The 25,611-nt window shown below is 38.5% G+C and overlaps 2 protein-coding genes across 3 annotated transcripts; one reads left to right on the forward strand and one right to left on the reverse strand.

Moving 5' to 3' along the window:
• Positions 1 to 484: 484 nt before the first annotated feature.
• Positions 485 to 13,129, reverse strand: LOC113048413 (gastrula zinc finger protein XlCGF8.2DB). The gene is made up of 3 exons (XM_026210208.1): positions 13,058 to 13,129; positions 11,682 to 11,803; positions 485 to 2,721 (listed from the first exon to the last, which is right to left on the reverse strand). Exons 2-3 carry the CDS (start codon positions 11,758 to 11,760, stop codon positions 1,706 to 1,708), a joined length of 1,095 nt encoding a protein of 364 aa, XP_026065993.1. The 5' UTR covers positions 11,761 to 11,803; positions 13,058 to 13,129; the 3' UTR covers positions 485 to 1,705.
• Positions 13,130 to 13,480: 351 nt separating this feature from the next.
• Positions 13,481 to 18,245, forward strand: LOC113048423 (gastrula zinc finger protein XlCGF7.1-like). Of its 2 annotated transcripts, XM_026210225.1 has the most exons (3): positions 13,481 to 13,662; positions 13,752 to 13,861; positions 15,398 to 18,245. In XM_026210225.1, the coding sequence occupies exons 2-3, from the start codon at positions 13,771 to 13,773 to the stop codon at positions 16,207 to 16,209; spliced, it is 903 nt and encodes a 300-aa protein (XP_026066010.1). In that variant the 5' UTR covers positions 13,481 to 13,662; positions 13,752 to 13,770; the 3' UTR covers positions 16,210 to 18,245. The 2 variants fall into 2 exon arrangements, with proteins under 2 accessions (XP_026066010.1, XP_026066009.1); XM_026210224.1 differs by having other exon boundaries at positions 13,481 to 13,861.
• The last annotated feature ends 7,366 nt before the right edge of the window (positions 18,246 to 25,611 follow it).

Genomic DNA, 25,611 nt, shown 5'->3' on the forward strand with positions numbered 1-25,611 from the left:
TCATAATTCCTTTGTTTACGTTTCAGTTCTTCAGCGACAGAACTGTTTGCGTCCGTTATGGATTAACTCACGGTCAGAAAATGCATCTTGGTAGAATGAAAGATCGGCAGAAGATTGTTTATTTGAATTACAGCTCCATCACGATCATGGGAGCTGATAATGGCCACTCTAGTATGTGCTTGGGTTTATAGTGACCACACCATATGTTACAAAATCGGCTCTTTGCTCTGCATTGCAAAAAAAAAAAAAGCATTTTACTCCTCCAATAAAAAAAAAAAATATTTCTTCGTGGTTTATGCGTGAGACAGTATTGTGCCTCAATATCTCACAGACTTTAGCTCCAACCAGCTTCAGCACACTTGCCTATTAGTTTCTAGTGAGTCTGAACAATAATTAGCTGATTCGGGTATGTCCAATAAGGGTAGTGGCTAATCTTCCTTTAACAGGTACTTGCTGGTAAAAATACTGACAAAGAACTACCTTGTTGGATTAAAGTACACCATTTATGAAACAATGTCACTTAAAGTATTATTATACCACTAAATTCCATCACAATGTATTTACATTACTCTGCAAACACCAATTATTCAAAGAGCATTGGCAGAGGATACATGGGTGTTACCATACAAAAGATATAAATAGATATATAAATGAAGGATTTTTTTTTTTACTGCAAAGGCAGATCTCCTGAGCCCGAAGTGATTAATTACAGTCGCATGTGTGAGGGTTTATAAAACTATAATAAATATACAATTGCAATAAAATATATAATGTACATAGTTTGCTTTCCTATTACAATGAAAATATGCAGCTATAATAGAAGATTGGCTTGATACAGAAACCTTTCAGTCACATATCTTTTCATCCAGATTTGCAGGACAGTTTACCAAACTGGAATAATGGAGAGGGAGCACAGAGTGAGATACTGCAGATTAAAAGTGCACCCAAAAATGTATAACCTGTCATCATTGACTTTCCCTCAAAAGTTCCTTTCTTCTACTGAACACAAAATAAAATATTTTTTGAAGTAATAGTTTCAAGAATTAGAAAATGGGGTCCAGAAATGGTTTAGGTGCCCACATTATTCAAAATATATAATTTTGCGTTCAACAGAATAAAAATGTTGGAGCATTTTGTTCAATGCAATACAATTATTATTTTTTTAACCTTTATTTTATAGACAGAATCACGAAGAAAAAAGTTGGGACAGAATCAAAATAAAAGTGTTGTTATTATAGAATATCCTAGTTAAACTGTTCAAAATTAACAATTTTCAACAAGACTTCAAAGAATATGTCTATACATAATATGGTACATAATGGGGGCAGTTGTGGCCCAATGGTTAGAGAGTAACTGGGCAGACTTGTAACCCGAAGTTTGCGGGTTCGAGTCTTATTTCCGGCAGGGATTGACGATGGGGGAGAGAATGTACACTGCTTTCTTCCATCCTCAATACCAATACTGAGGTTATCTTGATGTGCAAGACACCAATCCCGGTCACCTGCTCACCGGTACACCCAACAATATGGCCGCCCGCTGCTGTTCGTATACTACTGTGTGTGTACACTTGGATTCTAAGTATAGGTCATTATACTTGGCCACATTAACATTTAATATTGTGAAAAGATTCAGGGAATCTGGAGAAATCGATCTATAAATGTAAAGACAGGAAACCTCTGTTGAATGTGTGAAGCTCTTTCTACAGTTAGCAGGTGTATGGCTTCTCTCTGGTGTGAATCCTCATGTGCCTGTTAAAGCTTCCGTGCTGAGTGAAACTGATTCCACACTGAGGGCATACGTAAGGCTTCTCGCCGGTGTGGACGCTCATGTGGCTTTTAAGGGTTCCTTTTACTGAAAAACATTTTCCACACTGAGGACAGGTGAAAGGTTTCTCTCCAGTGTGAATCCTCATGTGGACTTTAAGGTTTCCATGTTCAATGAAATACTTTCCACACTGTTGACAGGTGAAAGGCTTCTCTCCATCATGAATCCTCATGTGGACTTTAAGGTTTCCATGTTGAGTGAAGCTCTTTCCACACTGCTGGCAAGTGTAAGGCTTCTCTCCTGTGTGTATTCTCTTATGGACTGTAAGGGTCTGTCTGTGTGTAAAACTCCTTCCACAATGAGGGCAGATGTAAGACTGCTCTCCGGTGTGAATTTTCATGTGGCTTTTAAGGTCTCCTATTCGAATAAAACAGTTTCCACACTGTTTGCAGGTGTATGGCTTCTCACCAGTGTGAATTCTCATGTGACTTTTGAGGTCTCCTATTCGAATGAAACAATTTCCACACAGTGAGCAGGTGAAAGGCTTCTCTCCAGTGTGAATTCTTATGTGGACAGTAAGAGTCTGTCTGTGTGTAAAACTCCTTCCACAATGAGGGCAGGTGTAAGACCTCTCACCAGTGTGAATATTCATGTGGCTTTTAAGATCTCCTTTTCGAATGAAACTATTTCCACACTGTTTGCAGATGTATGTCTTCTCTCCACTGTGAATCCTCATGTGGATTGTAAGGTTTCCACGTTGATAAAAACTCTGTCCACACTCTTGGCAGGTGAAATTGTTTCTAGTTCCAGTCTTTTGAGCTTTTTTTTGTGAGTAAGTCTTTCCAGTCTGTGGGCAACTAAATGATGTTCGTCCAGTTATAAGATCATGTTTCTTATTCAGATCTGTATCTTGCATTACATTTAGTTCTTCATTTTCCTCTTTCAGCGGCATCATTTCTAGGATGAAAGGAGACAGATGCAAGTTAACCCTTGTTTAAAAGCAGTAGGCAACAATAGCTGAATCTGCCATTAATGTCTAAAACTGAAGTGACAAACTCTGCTTTCGGAGGGTCACAGACCTGCTTCGTTTAGCTTAAACCTGCTCCAACACCTACTGTATCTTTAGTTTTCAAGCAATGAAAACCTAAATTCAGGTGTGTTCAGTTAAAGTAGAAACTAAACTCTGAAGGGTTGTGAGTTTGACATTCCTGGACTTAAGCATTAAATGAATATCGTCCTATCAACAACGTTCAGTTTTGCAGAGAAACTGTATTTGTGAACAATATCAGTCAGGATTTAAGCCCAATTTTAACACAGAAACTTTGTTCTCTCCTAGAACTGTAACATCTTTAAAAACATAGACCCCAGCATTCACTTGGATACTTTGATAATTGTGTAGGCACTTATAAACAAGAATTAGGATGATTTATTTTTTTATCTCTTTGACTGCTACCACTTTGTTTAAAAAAGACCATCTCATCAGAAACAAGTATGGAGTGCCACAGGGCTCAGTATTAGGACTTCTGATTTTCATGTATCTACCGGTGCTGGTCATATAATTAGAATATCATCAAAAAGTTGATTTATTTCACTAATTCCATTCATTACACACAGATTGATATATTTCAAATGTTTTTTTTTATTTTTATGTTGATGACTATAACCGACAACAACATACCTAAATTCAGTATCTCAGAAAATTATAATATTGTGAAAAGGTTCAATACTGAAGACACCTGGTGCCACACTCTAATCAGCTAATTAACTCAAAGTTCTCTGTCCAAGCACATTAACAGAGAGGCAAAGGGAAAGAAAAGTGTACAAGCAATAGGGATTACCGCACCCTGGAGATGATTGTGAAACAAAACCAATTAAAAAATGTGGGGGAGATTCACAAAGAGTGGACTGCAGCTGGAGTCAGTGCTTCAAGAACCACTACACACAGACGTATGCAAGACATGGGTTTCAGCTGTCGCACTCCTGTCAAGCCACTCTTGAACAACAGACAGCATCAGAAGCCTCTCGCTTCTAAAAGGACTGGACTGCTGCTGAGTGGTCCACAGTTATGTTCTCTGATGAAAGTAAATTTAGCATTTCCTTTGGAGATCAGGGTCCCAGAGTCTGGAGGAAGAGAGGAGAGTCACATAATCCACGTTGCTTGAGGTCCAGTGTAAAGTTTCCACAGTCAGTGATGGTTTGGGGTGCCATGTCATCTGCTGGTGTTGGTTCACTGTGTTTTCTGAGGTCAAAGGTCAACACAGTCATATACCAGGAAGTTTTAGAGCACTTAATGCTTCCTGCTACTGACCAACTTTATGGAGATGCAGATTTCATTTTCCAACATGACTTGGCACCTGCACACAGTGCCAAAGCTACCAGTACCTGGTTTAAGGACCATGGTGTCCCTGTTCTTAATTGTCCAGCAAACTCGCCTGACCTGTGGTCCTAAATCTATGGGGTATTGTGAAGAGGAAGATGCGATATGCCAGACCCAACAATGCAGAAGAGCTGAAGGCCACTATCAGAGCAACCTGTGCTCTCATAACACCTGAGCAGTGCCACAGACTGATCAACTTCATGCCACGCCGCATTGCTGCAGTAAATCAGACAAAAGGAGCCCCAACTAAGTATTGAGTGCTGTACATGCTCATACTTTTCATGTTCATACTTTTCAGTTGGCCAAGATCTCTAAAAATCATTTCATTGTATTTTGTCACTTATTAGGATTACTATGCTACCATTATCCATTTACATCCAGTCTTTGTGCTAAGCTAGGCTAGGGGTGGGTGCGTCAAATAACACTTACAGAACGCACAGAAATGAAAAAGGTATGTATGGACTTATCTAACTCTGGGGGATACTGTGAATAAGCTAAAGTCCCAAAAAGTCGTAGTGTTCCTTTAAGTTTTATTCAAATTTTCTGAGATAATGAATTTGGCATTTTCCTTAATAGTCAGTTATAATTATCAAAATTCCAAGAAATAAACATGAAATATATCAGTGTGTTAAATGAATAAATATAATATACAAATGTCACTTTTTGAATGGAATTAGTGAAATCAACTGTATAGGTCTTCTAAGAGACATTAACATTAGATTTCACTATCATGCCAGTAACAGTTTTATTATTTCTTCATAACCCTAAGGAACAACACAATTCTCCAAGGTATATTGAAAATATCAAATGTGGGATTGCTAGTAATGTACTTGCAATTAATTAATTCTATGGAAAATGTTAAATTCTCAATCCTGGTTTTGTAGAACAACCTTATTACATGCTAGAAATGCTGCAGGGTCAACAAATGAGGCCTAGTTTATTTAAAATACAGTGGCTAAAGAGCTTATGACACACTGGGCCTCATTTACTGAAAATTTGGCGTACAGTATTGTTCAAAATAATAGCAGTACAATGTGACTAACCAGAATAATCAAGGTTTTTAGTATATTTTTTATTGCTACGTGGCAAACATGTTACCAGTAGGTTCAGTAGATTGTCAGAAAACAAACAAGACCCAGCATTCATGATATGCACGCTCTTAAGGCTGTGCAATTGGGCAATTAGTTGAAAGGGGTGTGTTCAAAAAAATAGCAGTGTCTACCTTTGACTGTACAAACTCAAAACTATTTTGTACAAAAAAAAAATTTTCTGGGATTTAGCAATCCTGTGAATCACTAAACTAATATTTAGTTGTATGACCACAGTTTTTTAAAACTGCTTGACATCTGTGTGGCATGGAGTCAACCAACTTGTGGCACCTCTCAGCTGTTATTCCACTCCATGATTCTTTAACAACATTCCACAATTCATTCACATTTCTTGGTTTTGCTTCAGAAACAGCATTTTTGATATCACCCCACAAGTTCTCAATTGGATTAAGGTCTGGAGATTGGGCTGGCCACTCCATAACATTAATTTTGTTGGTTTGGAACCAAGACTTTGCCCGTTTACTAGTGTGTTTTGGGTCATTGTCTTGTTGAAACAACCATTTCAAGGGCATGTCCTCTTCAGCATAGGGCAACATGACCTCTTCAAGTATTTTAACATATGCAAACTGATCCATGATCCCTGGTATGCGATAAATAGGCCCAACACCATAGTAGGAGAAACATGCACATATCATGATGCTTGCACCTCCATGCTTCACTGTCTTCACTGTGTACTGTGGCTTGAATTCAGAGTTTGGGGGTCGTCTCACAAACTGCCTGTGGCCCAAGAACAATTTTACTCTCATCAGTCCACAAAATGTTCCTCCATTCCTCTTTAGGCCAGTTGATGTGTTCTTTGGCAAATTGTAACCTCTTCTGCACATGCCTTTTTTTTTTTACAGAGGGACTTTGCGGGGGATTCTTGAAAATAGATTAGCTTCACACAGACGTCTTCTAACTGTCACAGTACTTACAGGTAACTCCAGACTGTCTTTGATCATCCTGGAGGTGATCATTGGCTGAGCCTTTGCCATTCTGGTTATTCTTCTATCCATTTTGATGGTTGTCTTCCGTTTTCTTCCACGTCTCTCTGGTTTTGCTCTCCATTTTAAGGCATTGGAGATCATTTTAGCTGAACAGCCTATCATTTTTTGCACCTCTTTATAGGTTTTCCCCTCTCTAATCAACTTTTTAATCAAAGTACGCTGTTCTTCTGAACAATGTCTTGAACGACCCATTTTCCTCAGCTTTCAAATGCATGTTCAACAAGTGTTGGCTTCATCCTTAAATAGGGGCCACCTGATTCACACCTGTTTCTTCACAAAATTGATGACCTCAGTGATTGAATGCCACACTGCTATTTTTTTGAACACACCCCTTTCAACTAATTCAACTAATTGCCCAATTGCACAGCCTTAAGAGCGTGCATATCATGAATGCTGGGTCTCATTTGTTTTCTGAGAATCTACTGAACCTACTGGTAACTTGTTTGCCACGTAGCAATAAAAAAATATACGAAAAACCTTGATTATTCTGGTTAGTCACATTGTACTGCTATTATTTTGAACAATACTGTATGGTCGATTAAACTCAAAACTTGGAATTTATCGATATGGATGTGAGCAGTGGATACCATCAAGTCTCACGTCTGGTCTTAGCTTTTGTACAATGTTTTTCTTTTTACCCTGAACTTGTGCGCAGCACATACATCTGGTCAAGAATTGTAGAATGACAGCATTATGTTCATTTAGGTTATTTTCCTGACCAATTATCAAATTTCATTAGTCAATCACAGACCGGTAAGATTATAATGTCTTTATTGTTTGTTTGTTTTATTAAGGGCTTTAGCTTTATATGCATGAATAGTGTAAACAGTAGACCATGAGGATACACACATCATATCGCATCACACACCTGCAGAGCTTCTGTGAAGGGAGAAAAACGAACGAATTTTATAAAATGAGTAGGATCATACAAAATACGTAACAGGCTATAACATGCCTGCTTCTCAGAAAAGTAGAATGTTGTGGAAAAGTTCATTAATTTTAGCAATTCAACTCAAATTGTGAAACTTGTGTACTAAATAAATTAAATGCACACCAACTAAATTTTAAGTCTTTGGTTCTTTTAATTTTGGCTCACATTTAACAAAAACCCACCAATTCACTATCTCAAGTTAGAATCCTTCATTAGACCAATAAAATATATATATATATATATATATATATATATATATATATATATATATTAGTGAATTGTTGTACTTCTGGAAAGTATGTTCATTTACTGCACATGTACTCAATACTTGGTACTCAATACAATTCTTGTACAACAGTTTGTGTGTCACGATCGGGACACAGGAAAACACAGCGAGAGAGATCCAAATGCAGGTTTGTATTTATTTAGGGGTAATCCAAATCGTAATCAGTCCAGGCAAGATCAAAACCAAAGTAGCAATCCAAACAATCATAAACAGACAAGAAAACACATGGCAGGAACAAGACTAGAATGGACGTGAATATCATATCAAATATTTAGACAGGGTATAAATACACAGGGAGATGACAAACGCTAATGGGGAACTGGCTGAGTGCAATGATAAATGATTAGTAACACCTGAGTGCAATGAGAAGACAGAGATCGTGGGGAATGTGGTTCAGGAAGTGACAGACACTGTGGTGAAGGAGGACATCTAGTGGATACCCAGGGAACACAAACCAGACACTGTGACAATACCCTCTCACTACGGAGCGGCTACCAGACAATCCAAGACATGACTGACAAAACAAGACCAGGAGGGAGGTGGACAGGTGGAGGCTCAGGGGACGGAGGGCCAGGTAAATTATTTTTTTTTTAAATGGGGAAACCAGAGACGAGGAACATGTAAAGCGGGGAACAGAGACCAGAAGTGCAACAGAAAACAGGGAGACCAGGAGGGAGGTGGACCGGCGGAGGATCAGGGGAGGGATGGAGGATCAGGGGAGGGACGGAGGGCCAGGCTCACAGAGGGGAGCAGGGACAGGAAGTGAACAAACAACCAAAAAACAACAACAACACAACAGGATATCAGGGTGGGTCAGGGCGTTTAGGGACCCAGGACAGTGCCGACCGGGCAGGATTCCAGGGCGGAGCAGAAGACCACCATGTCCTTGTGGTCGAGACAGAGGCCCACCCGGGAGGCGCAGAGGACCACAACAGAGGCGAGGAAAGACTCTGGTAGATCAGGCGAGCCGAGGAGAGGCTCTAGTAGTTCAGCAGAGACGTGGAGCGGCTCTGGTAGTTCAGCAGAGAGGTGAACAAATTGCATTTGTTCATAAAGATCATTGGTGACTTGCCTTAGCCCATGAAGAACACTGGTGACTTGACTTTGCCCATGGAGATCGATGGTAACTTGACCTTGTTCAAGAAGAATACTGGTGACTTGACTTTGCCCATGGAGATCGATGGTAACTTGACCTTGTTCAAGAAGAATACTGGTGACTTGCATTTGTTCATGAAGATCAATGGTGACTTGCCTTTTCACATGAAGATCAATGGTGACTTGAATTTGTTCATGAAGATCAATGGTAACTTACCTTTGCCCATGAAGATAGTCGGTGACTTGACCTTGCTCATGAAGAATACTGGTGACTGGACACTGCCTGTGAATTTCATTGGTGACTTGCCCTTGTTCATGAATTTCACCAGGGACTTGACTTGACTCCGGAGTGTCAACGGTGACTAGCCCTGACTCTGGAGTGTCAACGGTGACTAGCCCTGACTCTGGAGGGTCAACGGTGACTAGCCCCGACTCTGGAGGGTCAACGGTGACTAGCCCTGACTCTGGAAGGTCAACGGTGACTAGCCCTGACTCTGGAGTGTCAACGGTGACTAGCCCTGACTCTGGAGGGTCAACGGTGACTAGCCCCGACTCTGGAGGGTCAACGGTGACTAGCCCCGACTCTGGAGGGTCAACGGTGACTAGCCCTGACTCTGGAGGGTCAACGGTGACTAGCCCCGACTCTGGAGGGTCAACGGTGACTAGCCCCGACTCTGGAGGGTCAACCAACGGTGACTAGCCCCGACTCTGGAGGGTCAACCAACGGTGACTAGCCCCGACTCTGGAGGGTCAACCAACGGTGACTAGCCCTGACTCTGGAGGGTCATCGGTGCCTAGCCCCGACTCTGGAAGGTCATCGGTGACTAGCCCTGACTCTAGAAAAACTCTGGAAGGTCCACGGGAACCTGACTTGACTCTGGAAAGTCAACAGGAGCCTGACTCGAGTCTGGAGAGTCAACTGTGGCTGTCATTCTGTGCAGAGGTGCTGGACAAGCAGCTATCTTGTGCCATGACTCTGGACTGGCGGCCATCTTGGGCAGTATCTCTGGGTTGGCAGCCACCTTGTGCAGTGGCAATGGGCTGGCGGCAATTTTGTACTGTGGCGCTGGCTCAGCAGGCGTAACATGAACAGTCTCTGGATCAGCAGACGTGACCTGAACACTCCTGGGAATCAGTCACAAACCTTCAGAAATCTTTCTAATTTGCTGATTTGGTGCTCAATAAACATGATTGACATCTGATTATTATAAATGTTAGAAACAGTTTTGATGCTTATTATTTTTGTGGAAACAATGATACTACTTAAACATTTGTTTAAGATTTAATAAAGAGATTTATAATATTATTCATTTTATATTATTCTGTCTTTTCATGCATGTAAGTGATAAAAAGTGAGTGGAGACATTTACAATTAATAAATGCATTAACAAATTGAATTAATAAATTTGATAAATGCAAATAAATAATGTTCATTAAACTTTATATTTATCAGAAAATCCTGAAAAAATATAGTGCATCATTTCTACACAAAATATGAAGCAGCAAAATAGTTTTCAACATTGAAAATAATCTGAAATGTTTCTTGATAGTCAAATAAGTTATAATAATTTCTAAAATATGATGTGACACTGAAAACTGGAGTAATGATGAAGAACATTCAGCTTTGTTTCAAGGAATAACATTACATTTTAAAATATATTAAAATTGAAAACTTATTTGTTATAATATTAACTTTTTACTTAATTTTGATCAAATAAATTCATTCTCGATGAGCACAACATAGTTATTTTAAAATGATTAATACTTGTAATGTTTTCCACAATTTTTGGCAGGTACTTTAATAATAATAATTCTATATACTTTACTATAATACATTATGGTACTTTATTATATTATATTGTTATCATGATTATGAAATGCTGCTTTTTATTTTATTTAAAGGACAGTACTTGTACAATATATTTGTAATAATGAGTGCTGGGGTATGGTCAGATTTTCCTTCTTTTATGTCTCTAGCTGATCACAGGCCTGAATTTGTGAGTACAGTGAAGGACATTGCATCGGGAGCTGATTAGGAAAAAAAAACAATATAAAAATACCTACAAAAGTAAAAGAAGTAATCATAATAACATCTTCATCAAACAAAAAAATAAAAAGAGATTAACTTGGATAAAGTTTGATTAATATGTACATACAGTAGCGTTCAAAAGTTTGGACCCATCACTATTTTTAATGTTTTTGAGAGAATTTTCTAATGCTCATCAAGCCTGCATTTATTTGACCAAAAATACAGAGAAAATAAAAACTAAAAACTTAATATTCATCAAAGACTATTATCATTATTTTTAAACATCTTAACAAATCCTGAATAATTATCAAAGGTTACACAATCAAAATTAAGCACGAACACTGATGATAAATCGGCATATTAGAAGGAAAGTATAGACGATTTCATTGGGGATCTTCAGATGTGATTTGTGAGTTAAGACACATGGGCATGATTTAGTTTAGAGACACAAGGCAGAAGCGTCTGCAATATTTGAGATTTTGAAAAGCCGATTACAGTTTAAGGTGATTTTGGAAGTTTTTGCAAACATTTTGTAAACATTTGTTTCTTATTTAATTGGTTCCACAGTGTTTGCTGATTTTGACTTTAAACTTTGTGTCATTTATTTATTTTATTTGACATCAAGGAAAGCTTTCTTATTCGTTATTTAAATGGAAAGCAAGGGAACGCCCCACCCCCCAGTGATACCACACATCATTTAGTCTGATGCACGGGGAAACTAGAACATAACTGCATGGACACGGTAAACAGGAAGGAAACATGACAGTAGATTACAGACTCGCAAATATTTGAAAATAAGAGGAATTTTTAATTGTGATTCAGGCCAGGAATAAAGAATCTAACATTTGAAATAAATATGTAATTTTTGCTAGTGAACCTTAACTGACGTCTGGTTCAGTAAACAACACTAAGTGATGTGTCTTAGGAAGCTGACAGAAGCAATGATCCCATGTGTGAGAAGGAATACGCCATTTTATTCAAGTACTATAATTAAACAAAGGATACAGAATGGGTTTACTATTGGCTTCTCACTCATTTCTGTAGAGCTGGTCATTTTAATAAGGATCAAATCAAATGAGTTCAGCTTTGAGAAGGAAAACCAACCTGTTTGTTCCTCCGTCTCTTCATGTTTGACTGTTTCTTCAATCTGTATTTCTTCTCTCTCCTCTTTAATAAACTCCATCTTTATAACAGTGCGTGTCTCAGTCTCTTCAACAGGAGCTTCTCTGTGTTTAAGATCAGAATAATAAAAACAAATGGAGGTATTTCAGACTCAGAATAGACTTTTCTAAGAACAGACCTTGTCTGTTTAACTGAAACACCATACAAAGAATCTGCCCGACTTCTTTTTAATGAACTGACTCCTTACATTTTTCCATTTGGCCAACTCTTGAGAACTCTTGGTCTTAACTTTCACTTTTATACCGATGACACTCAGATCTACTTTCAAAACCTGATGCCTGTGTCTCTTCTCTCTCAACGTTTTACTGAGATTAAAACATGGACGTCTGAATATTGGATCTGTGTAAACAGTGACAAGACTGGGGTGATGTTTATTGGTTCAGATAGTTTTCATATTGGTTTTAAAAGTCTCATGCTCAGGTATGGCCTTGATTCATTTGGCCCCTCAATATTTGTGAGCTTTTAACCCTCTAGACTCCTACACGAGCTCTACGCTCTTCTGAAGCTGGTCTTTTAACTGTCCGAACAACACATTTTATAATCTATGGGGGATTGGGCTTTCTCTTCTTTGGCTCCTAAACTGTGTAATTCCCTGCCCTCTGAGATTAGGAACGCAGAATCCCTTAGTGATTTAAATCATCCCTTAAAACATACTATTTTAGGATAGCTTTTATGTGATTCATGTCATTACTTTGTTATTAAATTGGCTTTTTATTTTATTTTTTCCATTTCATTCGTTTTTTTTTTTTACTGCCTGCACTGTTACGTGTATCTTTTAATTTCATATTTTTATGTAAAGTGCTTTGAGATGCTATTTTTAAAGGCGCTATATAAAATAAATAATAATAATAAACTTGTTTCACACTATGTATTCCGATTTGCAGATTACGTTTAACAGATTAAACTCTTTAATGCTAATATTTGCTGTGATTTGTAACATGTTTGTGTTTGTTGTTGACTGTTCTGAGCCGCGTGCGCTGATTCGAATCACTGAATCATTTCACTGAATCATTTCAAGAAGCGACTGATTCAGTGACTCGTGGTTTAAAAGTTCAGTTTCTCCGTCATAGGTTCTTACCAGAGACTGAATAAGTGTTTATGACAAACGACATGAGACGCACATTTCCTGTTGTTTGTCAGTGGATGCGCTGTATAAGTACAACATGTCCTTCATTAATGTCAGAGAAAGCATTACTTACATTACATGCATTAACAACAAATAACAGCTGCTGTAAAAACAACCAACTGGACTAAATGGTTTGGTGTCTAAACCATTTAAATGCTTTCAAATCACAAACCTTTCTTCCTCCGATTCACAGCAGATGCAGGAGCGCGCGCAGCCCTATGACGTCACGTCACCAAACCAAAATAAAAGTCCCGTTCACGCGCTGATCTGTAATAACACTAACCATGTAAATAATAAAATTTAGGAAAACAAAGTTTGTTTACTGTGTTTATATATATATATACTATATATATATATTATAATACATGTCGTTCAGTTGTGTGATGGACATTTTTAATATATATATATATATATATATATATATATATATATATATATATATATATATATATATATATATATATGTTTACCTAAGGGCTGTCAAAATGGCCAAAAAAATGTCCATCACACAACTGAACGACATGTATTTTAATATGTATTTCATTTTTTGTGTTCGTGAGTAAACAAGACTTTTATTCTGGTTTGGCTCCGTGAGGTCACAGGGCTGCGCCGCGCTCGGCGTTTGTTGTGATTCGACTAAAGACAGATTATGGTTTTAAAGCGTTTAAATCAATGCAGTCCGTTTAAACCGTTTTATAAAATGGCTGTCAAATGGCTTCGTTGTTATTGAATGTGACATTGTAATACTTTATCTGTCGTTAAAGCTTGTTATTTTGTGTGAGTACAGGAAAAGATGCGTCAGTTAATACACTAATCCAGAGACTCAGTGTGCAGTATTTATTATTACTCTCATCTCAAACACACAGAGATCCACGTGACAGAGTTATGAAGATGGCGTGTATTAAAGAGGAGAGTGAAGACATCAGGATTGAAGAAGTGTTCAGTCTGAAACAAGAAGAGACTGAGGAAGATATCGGTCGGTTTTCACTCATTTGATCCTTGATATAAAGTCCAGCTCTGATTTCCTAATGGAAGTGTGTTGAACTCACATGAACAAGTAATGCAGCATTACATTAGGAAAAACAACAGAGAAACAGGCCAAACAAATCAATGATGGAGTCTAACATTACATCCAAAATGGCATTTTTGTCTAAAACAGTAGAAAAAATATTTTCTATCACTTAAGTATGCAACTAATAAACGTTTTAATAGGCAAACCATGAAAATATGACTGATCAACTGTCTGTAGTTATCTTTTTTGGATCAGTTCTGTATGTGAAAACACATTTCTTATGCATGTACTACTTCAGCTGTCACTCTTTCTATTGAGCTTTTATTGGTAATTTTGTGTTTCAGAAATGAGATACATTTGAGTACACTTCAGGTTACTTGAATGTGATATGATTTTATTATTTTTTTTATTTAACAGCATTAACTTACAATAGTCAAACACGACTTGCCTTTGTGATCATGTCTTCTCTCAGTCTGCATGTTTTCTTACGTGTCTGGATGAACAATAAACACTTTATTTGCATTCGTCAAACCTGATTGCTGAAATAAAGACGAAGATGGTGAAATGCAGTTGCCATTAGCACTTGCTGCAAAGCAGGAGCGACTGACTGATTTGTGAAGAAACAATGATTAATTCTCACTTCAGAGCTTGTTGTATGTTGTCAAACTGTATAGGTCTGCATATACAAGACAAACTCCAACCCTGATGGCTTTCACATGGTGACCTGATGATTTTATATTGTGATCAATCTACTTTTCAAGTGGTTTGTAGATACATATATCCTTTTATATCCTCATAATAATGTTAAGACCACAGCAGTGACTGGCCAAATTAAATCACACGTCTCTATTAGGTGTCTACATTTGACTAACTGTTTAACATGAGCTAGCAGTAGAGCTGTGTGATGAAATTAGTCCATAGAATTAATTTAGTTGAAGGAAATTACCAACCTTATCATATGATATTTTTAAAACACTCTGTTAACCTGGAAATTTGTGTTTCTTCAAGCTGAGAGGAAATCTAATTAAAATGTCTCTGAGGGCAAACACATACAAGGAGAAAAGCAGAGGGCCCAGTACCGAGCCTTGTGGCACTCCATATGTGTGTTTCATAACTCTCTTCGTTTACACAAACAAAGTGGTCATAATCATATTAGGACATGAACCATTCATGAGCCTGTTGTTATCTATGTATAGCTCTGGAAAAATATAACTTGAGTTAGCAGTTTCTGTTTTACAAAGGGGCTTAGATCCTGACTGGTACAGTTCACAAATACAATTCTTCAGCATTGTTGAAAGGACAATGTTTAAAGTATATATATATATATATATATATATATATATATATATATATATAATAGGGGATCTCACAAACCTGCAGAGTTTAGCTCCAACTCTAATCAAATGAAGGTCTTCAAAATTACAAGCAGGTCGGACCTAAACTCAAAATATTTTTTTCCTTCTTCAGGGTTTAACTTGTATTTGTCTCTTTTCATTCTAGGCCCGATGGCGCTGATAGAGGAGAGTAAAGATCGGTATAAAAATCATGAATTCAGTACTGAAGAAAATTCTGTTAGTTCACAGACTGAAGAGACTTCCTCACAAAAAAAACCTAAAAGGACCCGGATTAGAAAACGTGTCATCTGCTCAGAGTGTGGAAAGTGGATCAGCAACCAAAGAAACCTCACCGTCCACATGAGGACTCACACTGGAGAGAAGCCTTTCACCTGTCCTCAGTGTGGAAGCCGGTTCAGTCAACAGGGAAGCTTTGACAGACACATGAGAGTTCACAGCGGAGAGAAGCCTTACAGCTGTCAACTGTGTGGAAAGAGCTTCACAGCACAGATAAACCTTGACTATCACATGAACAGTCACACCGGTGAAAAGCCGTTTTCATGTGATCAGTGTGGAAAGCGCTTCAGACACAAAGCAACCGTTAGAAATCACAAGAAGATTCATTCGAGACAGGAGTGTTTTATATGTGGTCAGTGTGGATTGAGTTTCACAGACGCAAACCACCTGAAGAATCACGTAACAACTCACTCCGGAGAGAAGCCTAACATGTGCGATCACTGTGGAAAGTGTTTCGTAAACAAGAGGACTCTTAAGGTCCACATGATAATTCACACAGGAGAGAGGCCTTTCGCCTGCCTTGAGTGTGGACAGAGTTTCAAACTGAAAACCTCCCTTCAGACTCACATGAGCGTTCACAGTGAAGAAAGGCCTTTCACCTGCCCAATGTGTGGAAAGAGATGCAAGCTGAAGGGAAACCTTAGGCTTCACATGAGAATTCACACTGGAGAGAGATCTTAAATGTGTTTTACATTTCAGAAAGACCTGCACCCACATTCACAAATTCATTCTGTGACATTACCATGATCCTCAGTTTGACAAGGTTTCCAAACAGTCCGGGGGGACAAATCAACAAAAGTATTTAGAGCTGCATCCATGTTTCCTCTTCTTCATTTTTCACATTTGACTGCCACCATCTAGTTCATGCACAAAACGTAGACTAAAATAGGTAAACGTCACTATATTAGTAATTGTGTGGGCCAGGTGGGGCCCCAGTGGGCAAACTCTCACAAACTCTCTACTGATTGGCTCCTGCAGGCTAAAAACTGGTCTGTCCTGATCCACCCTCCTTTGACTCTCATTTCATGTATCCTTCAACCCTAGACGGGGTGTAACATGGACATTCTGTGGGCCAAATCTGTGGGATGTGGGCAGATTTTGGGCTGACTGTGGGTCTTTTTCTGGGCCATTGTTTAGTCTTTTAGTAAATGCAGAATACTACTTATTACTGTGCATGTACTGAATAGTTGCACTTCGTAATTAATCATAAACTCAGTTATAGAAAGGGTAAAGTAGATTTTTCAAAATGCTCTTAAGATCCTATAAACTACAACTGGGTGATCTGAACCTGTGTCTTCTTAATGTAGTAACTCACCCAATTCATGCTTCAGAACATAGTTATTGTGTCAGTGACTTGGCCCGTGCCACCAAAAACACCACGCTAGTCAAAATATGTAGATTTTTGTTCACCATGTAAATATTTCTTATCTGCAAATACAATTTTAGTTAATTTAGTGTTAAATGAAATTTAACTTCATATTTATTAAATGCAGTTTTTCCTACTTTTTTTTTTGATAGACTATGATGCAAAAATGAGACTTCAATCCTGGTCAGACGGTGTGGAGTTTTTCAGTATGCAAATTTATTCAAAGAAAATAGGAAGTATGACAACAACTCATTTCTTACAAACAGATTATTAAGTATTAAAATCAATTTCAAATATAGAAAATGCAAATCCAAAATTAATATAGTTTTAAAAGCAATCCATATATAGTGGATTTTACTCATTTAATATTAATGCAATACTCTTGATTACAATATGCAAAAGCAATTCAGAATATTAGTATAGTAATACAAAGTATATAACAAGCATATAAAATACCTGCATTTCAATAAAGACAATGTATCTGATATGAATAAAAACCTGTAAGATGATCAAAGAGTTCGAGTGAGCCCCGGAATATGGGAAGGAAAAGGTGAGAAAAGACTGAGTCCAACTAGAAGGGTCTAGTCTGAACTCAGGCTGAGCTGAGCAAAGAGGGGTGAATTGCCTCCTCTTATAGTCCTGCAAGCTGTATCAAACTAATGCCACCTCTCTGCGGTCATGTCTCGGACAGATATCAAAACATTAGTCATCTTTTCTCCGAAAATACATTATCAGCTCTTGCAGCCCAATTTCGGTTCCCCATTTCTGAAGGTCAGCAGATTATTGTTGTTCAAAGTCCTACCTCAGAAGGCTATTAAGTACCCGCAGGAGCCAAAATAACTCCAGACGTGATTAGATATGATCGTCTCTTAATCGTGTGGTTAGAAGTATAAACATTGTGGAAATCTACATCGTTAATTTTCTTATTTCAATATTAGCATAGAGGCCTTCTAAGTCTAACATTCAGCTGAGCTCTGCAGAACAGGAAATTTAGCTGAGACCTTCAGAACAGGCTGTCTTTGTACTTTTAAGCACGTAACACGTGTACCCATAACAGATGTACCCATAACAGAAGAAGTCAAAATTTGGGTTACACCAGTCCCCCACTCGAGTCTTGACAAAAAGACTCGCAACCAAAATCCTTTCCCTTAAAAATAAAATACATAACATTCAAAAGAAACAAATACATATGCAGAAAAATAAGTAAGTACAACATTTCAGATAAGCACTTAATCGTGTAAGCATAAAGGAAATATAAAAAGTGAATAAATCTTTTCAGATAGACTGTAGATACCTCTTTAACCCCAGCCACGTTAAAGTTGACAGGAATTCTTCACCAAGCTGATCAGACGAGGAGCACTAAAAGCATCCGACCCCTGACCTCACCTGGACTTTTGCTGGGTCGAGGACTTACTACAGCATACCCTTCTTTCCATCTCTAAACTTATCATCATACTTTCTCTTCTTAATGGGTACTTTCTTAAGATATTTGTCCTTATCAGATTGGGGTATCATGTCGCAAATTTCCAAACTTTCGTTGATCTTTTTCAACATCTCGTATCTTTCCTTACCCTTCACCTCTAATTCATAAATTTCTTCATCATTGCTGATAGCAATAGGAGTAAAAGAATCTTTTTGATCAATAATCTTGTCAGGCATCTTGATGTAGGGATTTGTAAATCTATATATCAGCTGGTAGATTAAAGCACAAGTCTCTCAGATGATGTAGAGTTAGCGTGCGATGTGATGACGATGCGTCCAGTTCTTGGGGTCAAACACTGATGTCCAGCTACGAGCACAGCAACCACTCCCGAATCGTCAATGAGCTGCACTGTTGCAGAAGTCACACCAAAAGGGTCACCCTTAGAACCAGTCGTGTGGTAAATGTACGCAGGATAGGTTCCGTATCAGCATGCACTCATACCTGTTTAGTTTTAGAGTAGGAGGAACAGAAATATGTGGAAACAAAAAGAACACAAACACAAACACACACACACACAAACATATAATGCCAAAGCGAAGCGACACACATTACACATAACATTTTGACTCAACAAGACAGATAAAATAACATTAATTACAATTGTTACATGTAAACATCATGGTTTTCAGTTTCATTTCATCATTTTATAAACAAATAAATACATTAGATCCAGGGGAACTCAGCATTGGAAACCTGGAGAGAAGTAAACAATTAATCATTAATCATTGTTCGTCCTGAGCAGCAATTCGTCTGATAGAGCTTACACCTGTTGGACAAATTCAAAGTGAAAACGGTATCATTAACAACCTAAGGAACAGATATGGTGAACTTTGGTTAATTTTGATTCTCTGGAAGCAGGTGAACAATCACTAAATAAATAATCAATAATTGAATCAATCAATTATTACACTCCTGACATAAGTCAGACCCTCAATCACCTCACAGAGGTTGAAAACAAACATTGATTACAACCTTAATTTTAGAAAGGGTACCCTTAGTCTATAAAAAGAAAATCTATTGTGCATTGAGAGATATTGTTAGTATAAGCAAGCTGCAACAGGGGCTTCACTTGTGCAAGATGCTTCCATCGAGTCAAGCCTGGCTCGATTTCAATAAGGAGAGAGAAGTTGGAGTAGTCAGCAACACTGAGTAAGGACCTTCATACCTGGAAGACATTGGACCTAAATTCCCTATTTCTGAACCATTACTTTGTCCCCCACTTGTACAGGATTTTAGCCGTTAAATTAAATGCAGCAGTCTTTGAGTCTCCAGCATTTTGGACGCTGAGGGCACTGAATGGGCATTCTTAAATGCGCATAATATGTACCCATGATCAGAGGGTACAAAAATAAAATCTACCTGTCAATGTGTGAAAAGGTCCTTGCGGGCGAGGACTGTGGCTAATTGATATCATATCTCTTCATAATCGTGGCTTTGTTTGTAAATGATGGATATATCTGGACAGTCTATCCCTCACAGTTTGTAACATCTATGGGCAAAACCATGTTTGTTGTAACATAGTATTAGTTTTATGAACCCCTTGGTGTGCAATCCTGTGGTATAGATCAATTAATATCCGTTAGGCGGAACACCCTTTTCATTTAGAGCATAAATTCCTTCTTCAGTTAAAATAGCTCCTAACCTTTTTGACATATTTCATTATCTTCATTTGTGTACAATTTAGATAGAGTTTCTGATCCTGCACAATTTGGATGGACAGGGAAAATTGCAGTTACCTCTCCAAGTGATGCACCCTTGGCCGCCTCTCTCACAGCCTTATCAGCTAGCGAGTTTCCTTTTGCCCACCAACCATTGAAAGTACTGTGACCTGTAACCTTGCAAACCGCAACACTGTTAGGTGAAATTTTCTCGCACGTTTCAAGAATTCAAGAATTCTTTAATAATGGTTTGATGACTTATTGGCGTAACGGCGGTGGTCAGATAACCGCGACGTTTCCAGACAGGGACATAACTCCGCACTACATGATAACTGTAGCCACTGTCAGTAAAAATATTCACATAAATGGAGCTATTTTCGCTTGCAGTTAATTTAAGTGTAAAATTTAAAGCAGCTTTCAAAGCATGCAGTTCAGCGGTCTGAGCACTTCCTCCCCGTAGCGACCCTCCAGCCAAGACTTCGCCCATCCTCCCCTCTACTACCGCCCAACCTGTGTAGCGCGTTTCCCCCTCATAAAAGCTGCTGCCATCCCCGAACATGTCCATGACATACAGATGTCTAATTTCTGACGAAATGTCCTCTGTCACAATTAACCACCTCAGCACAGTCATGTGCACTCCCTTCGTTCTCCATCAGGGAGGCAGGGTTCGTCCGGTTATCTGTAACAACAGTAAGCTTAGGACTCATTAGAGCAGTTTCACACTTAGCAGGTCGCTGATTGGAGATCGATTTCACCTTTGTTTCAGATAGCAAATGTAAAAAGCAATGTGGGGTATGTAAAATAGTCTGGTTGTAGCCGACGATGTGCTCGGTGACCTTCAGTGTCCACTCTGCACAGTCCAACGCCATCAAGCATGGCATCTGTCCTTTCATAGAAGAAGGAATCACAATCGAATAATATCCAACAGTTCCAAAACTTTTGTCACCTTTATGCTGTCCCAGCACGCAGTTGTAAGCATTCGGGCCTACATGTGTCCAAATGTGGAGCGGTTTTGTTCATGTAACGCAGGAGAAGAGGCTAGTGCGGATTTGAGAAGAGTGAAAGGCTCAGCCATGTCTGCTGTCCACTCTAGAGGGGAAGCACCCGGAAGGCCTCCCTTAAGATCCTCTTTTAGAGGTTCAGCCAAATCAGAAAAATCAGGAATATAAACCCGATTAAAACTAAATAGCCCCATTAATGATCTTAAACCAGTGACTGTGGTTGGCTTCTTTTTAATTTTGTAATTGTTATGACCCGATCTGGAAGAGGTCTTTCTCTCTCACGACCAACACTCTGACCTAAAAATGTAATAATGGTTGAAACAGCTGTGCTACCCGTTTGTTCAGAAGGAAGCCAGCCTCTTGAAGTGCTCTCAGCAGGAGAGTGAGTACACTCAGATGCTGCACCTTATTTGGAGATGCAAAAAGAATGTCATCACAATATTGAATTATAACGGACGGCGCGCACGATTCTTTTAAAATGGTTGACTGATTCGCAACAATGGGGGTTGCTTTGGTGGTCACAGCATTCAATGCGGTGTAATTTATAGTAAGCCTATAGCTATCGTCTGGCTTTTTTACAGGCCACAGGTGAATCACATTGAGAGGCACATCTTACCACAATCCCTGCTTTCTCAAGCTGGCTCACAATTGCCGCTCTCTCTTTCTCTCCGAAGAAGATACTGGAATACTGGATGAGGTACAGGACCTGAAACATTTAGAGGTTTAATTCTGCAAAGACCAACATCAAGTTTAGAAGTTGACCACAAATCTGAAAATTTCTCAGAAAAATATTGTATCATTAGAGAGTCAGTAGACTCTTTCTCATTTGCTGTAACAGCTCCAATGTTAAATTTAGGAGTTAAATTTTTCTGACAACTGGAATGGGAACTGGCAAAATTTGACTAAGTATTTGATTCTTAGTTAATAAAATATCTGCTTCTAATTTCTCCAATATATCCATTCCCAATACAGCGCCAACTTGACTTCCTCCAACCCAGAATTGCACCCAAAAGGGTCTGCTTAAGTGAATAAATTACTAAGGGAATTAATTGAGACTGTGTGAAAAGACTGCCATCAGATAATCCTCGAAGAGTCATGTGTTTATTTGTAAAATGTAAATTAGAGTAGCTAAATAAATATGTAGCTATCCGGATCTCAAGTGCTTTGGTCAGCCTGTGGCATCAGCAGCTTAAGCTGAGTCTGCGGGTCGACTTCCTTTTCTCTGCATCACCTCTATTTTGAGAGCGAGGCCGAAGGGGGGGGGGGGGGGCAACTTTGGTAGCCGTTGCTGTTGCTGAAAAGAGGAACCTTTTTAAACATTTTAAAACCCTCGCTCTCCATCTCGCTCAGGGCACCTGTTTACGTAGTGGCCTGTTTCCTGACAATTATAGCAGGTAATTACAGAGACAGAGGGCGATCCAATCGCATCATCTGCTCTTTTCGTTTGGTCAACAATATCTTGAGCTCTGGTTCCCCACGTGTGCAGTGTGTAACAGTATATGAGATTTCAAATCAACAGCTTCTTCTGTTCAAATCAACAGCTTCTTCTGTAGCAACAAACTCTTTCAAAGCTCGTGTGAAATGCTCAGTATATTAACAAAGGGCTCGTTAGGGCCCTGTCTGATCAATGTTACATTAGTAAAAGTTTGGATTCCTGCTCCAATCACATGCTGTACTTCAGTACGCAGTTCATTAAATTGTGTAGCAAAATCATTTGCGATTGTAATTTGTACAGTTGGATTTCATAATTGGCAGCGTGTTGACAATGCTAGTTAAATCACGCATACCCATAGTTCGATACCCCCACTTGGCCATCTGCTTATAGCATGGTAATCTTGAATATAATTTCACATATTTGCCCCACTCAGCCTCAGCTTCTTCCAAACTGCCAGGAGAAATAAGAAACTATATTCACAATTCTCAGAAATCTGTTACATTTCTGCCAGTTATAAATGTCATCAATCTTAGGAGCTTTGCCTATATCGGCTCTCGGCTCCTTTGTTACAAGATTTAATGAATCCCACATATCTTGTAGCATCTCTAGCTGCTTGCGCTAAATTATAAACCTGTACAATTCTACCATTTCTGTCTGTCAAAAGCCCTTTAACTTTCTTTATCCATAAACAACATAAAACACGTGCCTATTTCTTTTGTTCTTTGTGATCAGTAATTTCCTTCAACCTGTTAACTGTCACCCCGTCCTGAATACGGGACGCCTACGTTGACTATAGTATATACCAATCAAATCAAATCTAATCTTGACAAACTATATACCATTGGAAAGGCCTAAGACTCTCAAATATATATATTTACCAATATTTTTGTTAAAAGATTATGTAGGAAAAGTAATCAAATTAATTCATGACAAGAGTACACCCTCAGAAATCTACATTACAAAAGAAGACTTCCTCGTTGCCTTTTTTTTTTCTCTATCACATTTTGGAAATCATCAGAAGTCATATATCACTCGAAAACATAAAATAATAAAAATTAATCCTTTAAATCCCATTTTAAAATCAGACATTGCATTACCATGTAAATGGCACATCAAAATCATGTTACAAAATATTTTCAGTCATGGATTAAAAATTTTAGGTTTGTATCATGCAACTTCAAGTCTATCTTCAAAAACGTGAGTGACAGTTAAGGGGTCAACACCCATTCACTCTGTCTACGTGGAACCGAAATCTCTCTAAATCCATCCTTAACCATTTTCTGTCTTATTTCTTCTACATTACATATTCATTCGGAGTTTCTTTTATTTGAACAGGTGCCATTATCTCATGTGCTGACAAATCCAACAAGGAAAAAGTTTATTCAATTCAGATACACTTAATTAAAATTAATTCTTTATTTATCTTATTTATCTTTACTTATTTTTATTTAATTTCTTTACTTAATTTTACTTAATTTCTTAACTTATTTTACTTAATTCCTACTTATTTTTACTTAATTCACCGTCTGACAATTTATTGATCCAAATTTAGTCGCAAGGTGGGGTTCTGTTCGTGTCGAAAACTGCCAAGTCTAATCCCAGAGACTTTATCCAAAAACAAGAGATGGCATACAGACCCGACCAGCACGCTGTAAGTACACCCTCACAGCGCGTGTCTCAAAATACTGTTGCACTTTCGGTTTAACCCAAAAGTGCTCGCAATACACCCCCGGTAACCCCGCAGGATGTAAAGCACAGATATTTATCCACACTACCAGTACCCCTCAATAGTGAACAACACATTTAATGCCGCGGATCGCCGTCTCATCCCCCAGCGCGCGCTGATTTTTCAAATACGGTTAAACCACCGTCTACGGTTATACCACCGGCTATGCCCCAAGCTCGTTCTCTTGCTGCAGTCAAGAATAATGAACGAGGTGGGTCCGCAGATATATCTCCTAGACCCGGCAGGCAACACCACAGAAGCCCATAAAGAGAAAAAGATGAGCTACTCACCTCTCTTTTTAGTTTGCCTTGCGGTGCGCATCAAAAATTCAACTGATAGAACAACTTATCCCAGCGGTGCCTCCAAAAACTGATGCAAAAATGAGACTTCAATCCTGGTCAGACGGTGTGGAGTTTTTCAGTATGCAAATTTATTCAAAGAAAATAGGAAGTATGACAACAACTCATTTCTTACAAACAGATTATTAAGTATTAAAATCAATTTCAAATATAGAAAATGCAAATCCAAAATTAATATAGTTTTAACCCCTTTGCGTGCAAACATCGCTGACGGCCCCAGTTTATTATTGTTTCACTTTCACAGCACATTAAACATCACTGTCTTACTTCATCTGGACAAACTGTGCATCAATGGAAAGTTTAAAGACTCAAGCTTCGATATTTGACCAATATTTTGATAAAACATTGTTGCAGTGACAGATATTTAGTGATTTATGTCAGGAGTGCAAAATAATAAATCCGTATTATGCCACATTTTGAATAGAAATTCACAACTCACTCATATTCAGTCACGTCAAGAGCGGTTTATTTGTGTTCACATAGACTCACTGAACAGCGTCAATAAGGATTTACAGACCAAAGATGCATATCTGCGGAGATATATGGATATATTTACTGATGTTTACTTCATATTTCTTCAGACAGAATCGTCATTTCTATTCATTTTCCACGGATTTACTCGATCAGATGATAAACAGCCTCTCCCAGCGATCTCTGTGTGTGCGTGCAGTAGTCACAGCTCGTGCGGTGTGTGACTCAGACTCTGATTGGGTCTTTCAAACGTCAATCTTACAGTGTCATATATGGACACCGCCACATCGTGTCACATGCTTCCTGCACACTTCCTGGTAGTTATCTGGCCAAAACAACACTGAAACACCTCTGTACACACAAAATATCCGAATAATAAACCCGCGATTACGATAGTAAAGCTTGGTATGAGAATTTCTTGAGATCTGGGGCGTTTTTATAAAAAAAAATCGAAAATGTACATCGGAAATGCTAACTTGTGCAGCGATGAAAAAGGCTACAAATAACATATTTTTACAACAGTAAACGACCAAATTCCACCCCTGATCGCTAAAGGAAGTTATTATAAACACTCGATCGGGGTT

Source organism: Carassius auratus, chromosome 29, assembly GCF_003368295.1.
Source record: "Carassius auratus strain Wakin chromosome 29, ASM336829v1, whole genome shotgun sequence".
Taxonomy (NCBI): Eukaryota; Metazoa; Chordata; class Actinopteri; order Cypriniformes; family Cyprinidae; genus Carassius; species Carassius auratus.